General features: G+C 39.7%; 1 protein-coding gene across 4 annotated transcripts; it reads right to left on the bottom strand.

The window, feature by feature from the left end:
• Window positions 1–1,977: 1,977 nt before the first annotated feature.
• On the bottom strand, window positions 1,978–9,438 carry nrsn1 (neurensin 1). Of its 4 annotated transcripts, none has more exons than XM_071470166.1 (6): window positions 9,283–9,438; window positions 5,896–6,014; window positions 5,582–5,674; window positions 5,321–5,439; window positions 4,756–4,943; window positions 1,978–4,606 (listed from the first exon to the last, which is right to left on the bottom strand). In XM_071470166.1, exons 2-6 carry the CDS (start codon window positions 5,992–5,994, stop codon window positions 4,503–4,505), a joined length of 603 nt encoding a protein of 200 aa, XP_071326267.1. In that variant the 5' UTR covers window positions 5,995–6,014; window positions 9,283–9,438; the 3' UTR covers window positions 1,978–4,502. The 4 variants fall into 4 exon arrangements, with proteins under 4 accessions (XP_071326267.1, XP_071326268.1, XP_071326269.1 ...); XM_071470167.1 differs by having other exon boundaries at window positions 5,896–6,011; window positions 9,283–9,368; XM_071470168.1 differs by lacking the exon at window positions 9,283–9,438 and adding an exon at window positions 8,650–8,772.
• Window positions 9,439–9,786: the final 348 nt, after the last annotated feature.

Raw genomic sequence — 9,786 nt, 5'->3', positions numbered from 1 at the left:
ATTATGTAGAGTAATATAAGTATTGCATAAAATGGAAATAGAGGTAAAGTACTTCAGACCTTTAGTTTAGCCTTGTGCATGAGTACATGTTCAGCATCCACCTCTGGTACATGTAGATACAGGTATTACATAATGGTGTTGATGTAACATGTAACTATAAAGGTGTTAGCTCTTTGCAACACAGGGACTTCATCATTAAGGGAAGGGACGTGACAGTCTTCACCCCCTGTAGTCACAGGACTTAACAGGACAACATGGTGTTAAGTAAAGTCACTATTTGTCAGACATTAGCTCCAAACCCAGCGAAAGCAGCTCCAGTGATGAGTACCATGTTGCTGGGACTGACTGATCCTTAGAGCTAGAGGTGAGTACATGTCAGAAATACAGCAGAAGACGGGGAAGTTAAGAAGAAATAGGATGTTTCTCATGATTCTTATGTGAGTCAGAAGAGCTCCTCTCTTGTATTACTCTCAGGCAGTCTCTACATGCATGGCAGTAATTTGCTGAACTGCATGAAAGCATAACAACTTGTGTGTGTGTGTGATGACAATGTGTGCACAAAAATGTAAGTGCTTACAATCATATTTTGAAAAAGCTTTTCAAAATTTTAGGCCAGAACATTACATGTACGTTTACAAGGGAGATTTTCATCAGGTGCTTCCACTGTCAAAAAAAAAAAAAAAAATGGCACCACTTATTTAGTAGTTAATGTAACAGTAATTGCATTATCCTCTATTTTTTAGGCCTGCAATCTTAATTTAAGGAACTGAGATGCAACGTTTAGCCAGTATCAGGTGAAACAACATTTAGAAGAGGATGTAGACAACACTTTTCATGTTCATTCAGTCATTCTTCCTCTGCCTTCCCATGAACGACACTTGTATAAACTTGCAACTACAAAATGCTTTCCACAGGCAGGAAACTGTAGTGTGAACTGTGATCTATTTCAGTGTCCATGGTGGCCTCACCACCCTCTCATCCCTGCAGCTGCTCAAATTGGCATTCAAGCAGTCAGCGCGTTTGTGACTCACCATCCCACGAGAGAGGGAGAACATGGGTGAGAGAAAGGGCGAGGTAGAATGAGAGAGCAAAGAGCAAGCAATGCAGAGAGAGGCAGAGGAGGTGGTGGCTGGTGTGTGTGTGTGTGTGTGTGTGTGTGTGTGTGTGTGAGTCATACAGCCTGATTGGTCGGGGCGATGATCCTCAAGGTGCTATTTCTGGAGTTACCATCAATTCTGTTTTATCTCCTCCACCGGCCCTTTTCAGTGTGTGTGTGTGTGTGTGTGTGTGTGTGTGTGTGTGTGTGTGTGTGTGTGTAAGAGAGAGAGAGAGAGAGAGAGGGTGTGTGTGTGTGTGTGTGTGTGTGTGAGTGAGTGTTAATAAGGCCCTCAATAGCACAGACACTGTTCTGCACTTCCTGACTCTCCTGATTGATTACAAGCTCCTACATAGTGTAATGAAGGCTTAGTATGTTGGGACACAATATTCACAGTTTGGAATCTTTTATTATTGAAAACCAAATCCTATAATTATTAATTTTCTCTCTGTTTTCTCCATATCTCCATATCTTTAAAAACAAAAGACCCTGCCTAGAAATTAACCTAACACTATTTCAGAAACTTAAACATTGAAAAGAGAATAAAAAGTGTCAGTTGGTTGGTGAAATTCATAACAGCAAAGTAGTGATTTTACAACAAAGCTATTAAAAAAGTGAATCATAATAAATAGGATACATTTAATAAGTACAATGATACAGATACATAAAGCACTATTCTCTATTCTCTATTAAAAAAAATATATACTAATTGAGCCATTTAGCTTAACAGCCCAAATAAGTATTGTCATTTATAAAATATTATCGATCATGAACTGACAGTATATGGGGACATCTTTTTTTCCTTGTTCATTTACTATTGAAAGTTAAGTGTGTACTGTATGTTTTAATATGAGGCTGGCTTACATAGATTCGTCACACAATTTGAGCTGCGGATATTTCAGTTTTATTGTGTTCTTTGAAAAATAGACATAGCCTACTGCATATAGACAGTGATATATATATTTGTTCTTTATCCAATGTAGTCTTTACAATATAGTTTGTTTTTTTAATTTACTGGGAGAATCCACTGTTACACCAGGAGACAATTAAAGATAGAACCAGAGGACATAAGGTTAGAAGTGAGGGAACATTTTTCAGATTCAGAGCTGAAAAATCTCCGTTTTGGATTTTGAATTGTAATGAAGAATTCAACTTTGATCAATTAAAGGATAAAAATAAAATCACAATTCACGGCATGTAACTATAAGTCAGCACATTTATTGACCACTTACTGAAGTTTTGACCACATTGAAGGTTTGTTTATAGGAGCTTGGTGTTTCTTCTTGTACTGTAGGTTTGCAGCTTAACAGTGGTTGAGCAAGTTCCTTGGAAATATCTTAATTATAAGTATGTTGTTCTTCATAGATATAGCTACGTGTTTGTGTTGAATCTGAAACCAAATGTGTTGAAATGACATCGCAGAACCTTTCAAAGTAAAAGAAGAAAGGCAGTAAAGAGAACGGAGGTTGTGAGGATGATATTAAAAGGTCAACTTACATGGATATAACCAGCACAACAATTCATTTTTTTATACAGTTAAGTATCCAACATTGTTGCTGCATTGATTTAAAGAGAATACATTACTTGGAAGGACCTGCTGCACTGATGCACAGTAGGAGGCAAGTAGCTTGATGGCACTTGGACAGTAACTACCACTGGTACCGTATGATGTATCTGTGTGTGATTAATTGAGAAGATAAACAAAAAGGAAAAAAACACAACAATTTAAAGTGGCATGATCACAATATTTAAAAAATATACTCATGATACTGTACATATAGACAAAAAGTTTCAAAAAGCATGACCATTACAGCTTCTTGTGCTTGTATGTGAGCTAGAACTTGTATAAAATAAAAACCTTATTGATGTCTATTTCAGATGTGGTGTGCAAGTGAATATGCAACTTGTAAGAAAAACTATATTTGATGATGCAACATTTCACCGTTTCCACAGAATCACCAACTTTATATTGTTCTGCATCTGAGAATCACCACAGGCTGAAAACAATGATCTGTCAAACACGATGTGGCTGATGTGATCTCACTGAAGAGCTGGCTGCGCTCTCTTCACCCCCCTGTTATGTAACACGTCTGTCATGGTGCATGTCTCTCTTCATGCACCCTCGTGCCATCTCCATTTCAAACACGCAGGACCTGCACATTTCAAACCGACTCATGGCCAGCCACTAACAACATCTCGATTCAAAATGTTGCAAAAGATGTGCATGTTTCAGTGCAGAGGCCTGTGTCTACCTGCTTCCTTTAGTCACAAGGAGAGAAGGAGACACAGGACTTATGAGCAAAGGTAATGAAGTGTTTAGGAAAACAACAGAAAAAAATTTCAAAGATAGAAGGCATGATGAATGCCTGATTCATCTTATCTAGAAAATAATCTGTTTGATTAAGTGACGGACTATGCTGTTCTTTGCTGTCTGGTTCAATGTACCTTTCATCAGTCTGTCTGGTCTCGCCTATCGATCCTGTCTGCACATTTACTGAAGACGACAAGGTCAGAGGCCTGACGAGACACGAGAAAATGCCAGTGTAAAGTCTCTCCTCAAGGTCTGCTCTAATCTGTTTGTGTTTAATTTGTTCTGATGATGTGTGAACTTCTTGCAAAGCTATCTGTTAAGACTTGGCTTGTTGTTGCATGTAAGCAGTTCTTAGTAGAAGTATTCATACGCTGAAGCACATGTATTCATGTTGTGTGGTTGTGATTGACAGCTCTGGCTGTCAGGGAGCTGCATATACATGTACACACAGTACACACAAAGTATTCTGTACATACAAACACTCATCCTCTAATGTCCTTTTAGACACTAGGCAGAGATAACGGTTGTTGTGTTCAGAGCTTCTTTTGATCATTTCTGTGAATGGAGCCCAATCACCAATAACTTCAAACAACACTGCATCTGCTGCTCTATGCCCTCCAGCAGGAAGGGGGTTTTTTTTGTTTTGTTTTTTTTTTCCACAAAATGTGATTCCTCTTGACAGAAAACTGCTCTGTGGAAACTATGATGGTGTTGCTCAGCAGCTGTGTTTTATTGATTTGTTTCTGTGATTTGTTTTCTGGGTAGGACTCAAGACCTGTATGTGCTTTTTTAAGTAACTATGAATTTTAAAAAAAAGAAAGAAAAAAAAAGAAACAAAGAAAACAAAATAAAAGACTTAAACTTTGTTCAGCCATATTAACTCTGCAGCTATCTAACCTTAAAATCAAACTTTGATAACAAACACAGCTAATAAAGATGAAGAACCAATACTATCAGTCATGTAAGCTGACCTTTCCGAAGAAAAAATGCACACGTACATCAACTTACGCACACATGTACGCACTCACACACAGTCTGCTCTCCAGTCAGTCCTCATACACACTTCTTCATGTGATGCCTTCATCTGGACTTCTGTCAGGTTTCTGACTTCGTGGTCGCTGGCTGGATGTTCTGCACTTTGGAAAGTGTGACTGGCACCTTTCCGTCTCCAGGGGCGGGTGCTTTCAGTATGGGGGTACCTGTGAGAAAAGCAGTTCTGCTATGTGGGATATTCATACAAGACGATATACCAGTACAGTACAACAGTAAAAAAAAAAAAACTACAAATGTATTTTTAACATTTAAACCATATTGTGTTATGACGAGACAGAACAGACTGAGATCTTACCAACTGTCGCGTGCAGATCTGCCAGCCTCTCCTTAAACTTCTGCTGCAGATACAGTTCTTCTTTGGAGTAGCTTTTTGCAAAGGCAGACAACAGGAGGCCCACAGCCATCGAAGTACCCCCCACACAGAACAGCACAGCACCAGTCAGCTTGCACACATCCAGGGCGCGGTTAAAACTGACAGCATGGCTGGTCAAGAAAAAGTGGAGTTTCAAGCATTAATTAGAAGTGTAACTGGGAACCTGAACAGTCTAAACATCACCTAGTGGAGGAGTGTTTTTCACCTTTGGTATCAGCTGAGTCATTTAGGATTAGAGTTTTATGTTGTGGCGTGCAATCTTTGCAAAGTTAATCGAGCTCTGTTCTAATGCAGGTAGAAAGAACAGCTTTTATTCAGTGTGTGATCAAAGACTCAATGGCTACTTTTATATACAACCAACACTCTACTATGTCCTAGCAAAGCACTATATTCTTCATTATGATCAAGTCTTGAAGGCAATAGCCGTGTAAGAATATCAATGATTGCACACATTTTCTGCTGTTAATCAACTGTATTGTTCCTGTACCTGTCAACAAAAAGAAGATCATCCTCGCCAAATGCTTCAATCCTGGCTGGAGTGGCATAACCCACCAAAACAACTATGAGGCCTGTAAACAAGATCAGGGTGCCGAACGCGAGACAGACCTGGAAGGAAAACGAAGAAGTTGCAGGATAAAGTCTTTTTTCGGATTCCAGGTCATTGCTTCCAGTCTCTTGCAATTACAGTGTGATTATAACAGCAGGTGAGACGTGGTTTTGTTTTTAGCAATCTGAAGGTTAAGCTCACCTTCCAGAGTAAAGAGCTCCACCTGCTAGGCGATCTCTGAATCTGAAAATCTTCATCGCGTTCCCAGATAGACGCTGTGCACTCCTCATAGAACTGGATCAAACAGATGTTTTCTATCACATTTCAAACACTTCATCACATTTCAGAAACTGAGACCGAGTTGAGGTCAGGATCGAAAAGTTTCAAAAGTAAACAGTTCAGGGATTCCGATTTAGGGTGTGAACATGAAAGGTTTCTGTTAGAGAATGGAAGTATGTGCTGTTCTTGGATTTCTTTTTCATGTGTGTGTGTGTGTGTGTGTGTGTGTGTTGCACCTGGTGTAGGTAGGAGCGGACACCATACTGCTGGTAGTTCCCACTGGCTTGAGCTTGCTCACCATACTCCGACCCACAGATCTCTGAGCAAGAAGTCATCCTTCACATCTGTCTACCTGCTTAAGGTCACACACACACACACACACATGCACACACACACACACACACACACACACATGCACACACAGTCACGGACATACGAACATGCATGAATGCATGACTGCACACTTGCTTTAAGGAACCACCCACCCAGTTTTATTGACAAACTCTGCATAAACATGTACACACACACACACACATACACATACACTTTACGTTTATACACACAAGCATGTGCACACAGCACCAGAAAGTTATGTAACACTGCACTGAGGCAAGGGCGGCTCAGTACATTGAGATTAATGATGCATTCTCCTTGTCTGCTATTATGAAATAAACCATGAAACATTACATCGGTTCTCCTCTTTAGATTCAATATAGTGTCGGCTCAATGCGGAGAGGTGCTGACACACACAGAATGAACCTTGTTTTTTTTCTTTCCATATGTGTGTGTGTTACGTGCAAAAATCACAACATGAAAGCCACAGAAGATGCAAATTAAGAGCCTGCTGTGTAGGGTTTACCATGCTTTTTGTCATACAAGACAGATAAGGTATCAGCTTTGCCATTTACAGTCACAGAACAAATATAACAATAAAAATAACTGTTTTAATTTCTGTAAACATAAAACCTTGTCAGTTACCTGCAGTAGATACCTTTTTACAGCTGTATAAACTGCACATCATGTCATATATTATACCTGTTACTGTTTTCTCTGTTCTGTTTCTTTAAAAGTAACTCTTTCATCCTTCTAAAAAAAATGAAAAGACAAAGAAAACATTTGCTCTCGGAAAAGTTATTTTACACACACTTGCAATTCCCTCAGTGTCCGTCTCAATATCACCGAGCATTACACAGCTCGGTGCCTCTACACAAACAAACATAACTATGTTTCAAGTTTATGGCAGCAGGCACTAAATCTAAACTGCAGCTTCTGTTGCACCACAACAGGGATAGACTGGGGAGCAAAAAGTAGGAATAAAACATTGATCCTAGTGTTGGTAATAAGTCTTGTAAATGCTAAAAGAAGTGGAAAGAAAAGGTAAGACGTACATCCCAGTAAAACATTATTTTAAAAAATATTATGGTTCCACAGCAGCAATACTGTGCTGTCCTGACACATGTGACAAATGGAAATGGAAAAACAACACCCTTGAAACAGAACTAGTAGCTTAATGGAATTTCTGCTTCATCAGGGCAGGTATGTAAATCAACTAGATCTACTGGAGGGGAGGATGATGTTGAATAAACTCACTGTGGTCTCACACCTCTTGTATCAGGCTTGTATATGGAATCGAGAAAACTAGTCAGGGAACTAGTTGCACAATTTAAACAGTATTGTTGAAATTTGCTGATGCAAGGTGTGCTACATGAAAGAGTTTAGTGTCACATGGGAGAAAATGTGAGCGGTACACAGACAAAAAGAGCATCTTGAACCTCTGGACAGTCAAGTCAGTTGTTTTTACATAGCCCAAAATCATAATTTGTCCCCCATAAGCTTTGTAATCTGTACAACATACAACACAATCAATCCTTAGACCCTCGATATAGGGTTGACTTGTTCTATTGGATCAATCCCACGTCAATCAGCACAAAGGTATAATCTGTTATTTGAGTTATTGTGAACTATAAAAATTTGGGGAAGGTCATTTTAATGTCAGCAGGACACAGATAATAAGTTGCCATTGAATTCTGCACTTCTGTGTTTTGCTGTCTGAACGTCCTTATAGATGTTCAGATTATGATGATGAGATGAGGAGGTGGAGGGTGTCTCATGTCTGTAAATGACTAAACATGAATTCACACAGTGTACAATGGAAAATGGTATATTTTCAGTCGGATAACATAATGTGAGTGTGATGAGTGAAATGCTGCATTAAGATGAGGCACACTGTTCCTCGGTACGTCGTGTTAATCACATTACTGCTTAATTTGTAACTGCTGAGGACTCGCATGAACATCTGCCTCGGCCCAGATGTTATGAAGTGTCTCTGTACCCTTATCTGCATACATCCAAGAAAGTTGAACAATTCATCCTCCAGCCAAATCATCGAAAATATGAAAATATGAGAGATGTTTATTACTGCAATTCATTCCCAAGTTATTGCGACTCCATCAAGGCCTGTTTTCTTAAAACTGGCATTTTTTAAAAAATCTTATTTAATTTACAATAGCACATTTTTTAAACAAAATTAATTGGCTTTAGTTTACATTGAATTGAATAGTGCCCTTGACCTTAGGAGGCCAGAACAGAGACAGACAACCAATGCACATGGTTAAACCTGATCCAGACATAGGGATATTTGGTTGACTGAATAAGATAGCTGGAATGCTACATGTAACTCTAACTGTGGTTAGGCGAAAACAATACAAACAAAACGAGCTGTGAAAATGGTCTAATGCAATTTTTGGATGAGCTAACAGCTCAGAGATATGCAGTACGACTCCTGTAAGGTCACTGTGGCTCTTAGTCAGGTGCATCCTCTTGTATTTTGACATTTTGTCCTCACCCATAACACAAGACAAGCTGTAACTGAAACAAAACCAAACCTCCGAATCAAGCAAACCACATAAATCTCAACCTGTCTTGACCTAAATCAAACTAGCTTTTGATGAATAAAACCAGAATACACGAATACAATCATCCAAACTGACCTGTAAATGCTCGGGAAGGTTTAGTAAGCCTGCCTACAACATGTCCTATGAGGCGCTGAACCGGGAACTGTCCGTGGTGCTGAGCGCCATTGTTGCCATCCAGCCAGCCCCCATCATCATCCCAGCAGGAAAACACACAGACGTAACATGTGACGCCAGCCTGAAAACAGACCTCATCCATTCGTCCTCCCAACCCCCCCGCCACGAATAGACACACACAGCACGCTTTTCTGTGAAACTTAGAGAGGTGGAATTTTTTACATGGAAGCGTTTCGTCCTGACCACCTGAAAATAACAGCCTCTGGGGGAAAGAAAAGACATCTACAGGTCCAAGCGCAAGGGTGAAGTTTTATTTCATCTGATTAGGAAACCAACGCCCGACACGCTCATAGATTAATGAAGAAATCACCGAACTGGGTGAAAGGTGACAGCGCAAAGTTTAAAACAGACATTCGCTCCACGTTATTCCTCCACATGTGAGCTGCTTCCAGATGTGCGAGCTGAGATGGAGATGCGCGGATGACACCGTTGATTGAATCTTTGCAGGAAACGTGAATCCCTGGTACGTTATTTACAAAAGGCAACAATCAGAGGTTAAAAGTATTATTAAAAATCATTAAAAACGTCATTTACCTGTCATTACCAGCTCGGAGAGTGATCACTCGCTGCTGTTCCCTCAGCCGGGTCCCATCACTCTACAGTCACCTCTCTCACTCTCTCTTTCTCTCTTTCTCTCTCTCTCTCTCTCTCTCTATCTTTCCATCGATGATTCAGATTTTCACGCTGTCTACTGCGCAAGCGTCACATCCATGACAATATATTATGATTCAATGGCGAATATAAATAACCGGGCAGGAGGAGGCTGGGAGGACTAGCTGAAGAGGAGGACGTTCATTCAAGATTCAACACGCAGAGATTAATGGATGAATGAATTTATGGATGGATAAAATAGTACAGATAGACATGTGCATGATGATATGCTTTCAGCTTAACCCACAAGTACATGCTGCAAAAAAATAAAAAATAAAAAAATAAATAAAAATACATGAGTACAAAATGACACAGTCACTAGCTCAAAATACAGTGAAGTGTATGTAAAGCCAGGCACACAGATACTCAAATGAAGACCTACAGTGA

This window comes from Trachinotus anak, unplaced genomic scaffold, assembly GCF_046630095.1.
Source record: "Trachinotus anak isolate AG129_WGS33_773 ecotype Australia unplaced genomic scaffold, CSIRO_AGI_Tana_v1 ptg000032l, whole genome shotgun sequence".
In the NCBI taxonomy this organism is placed as follows: domain Eukaryota; kingdom Metazoa; phylum Chordata; class Actinopteri; order Carangiformes; family Carangidae; genus Trachinotus; species Trachinotus anak.
The sequence above is the reverse complement of the archived record's forward strand: the minus strand, read 5'-3'. Positions and strand labels throughout refer to the sequence as shown.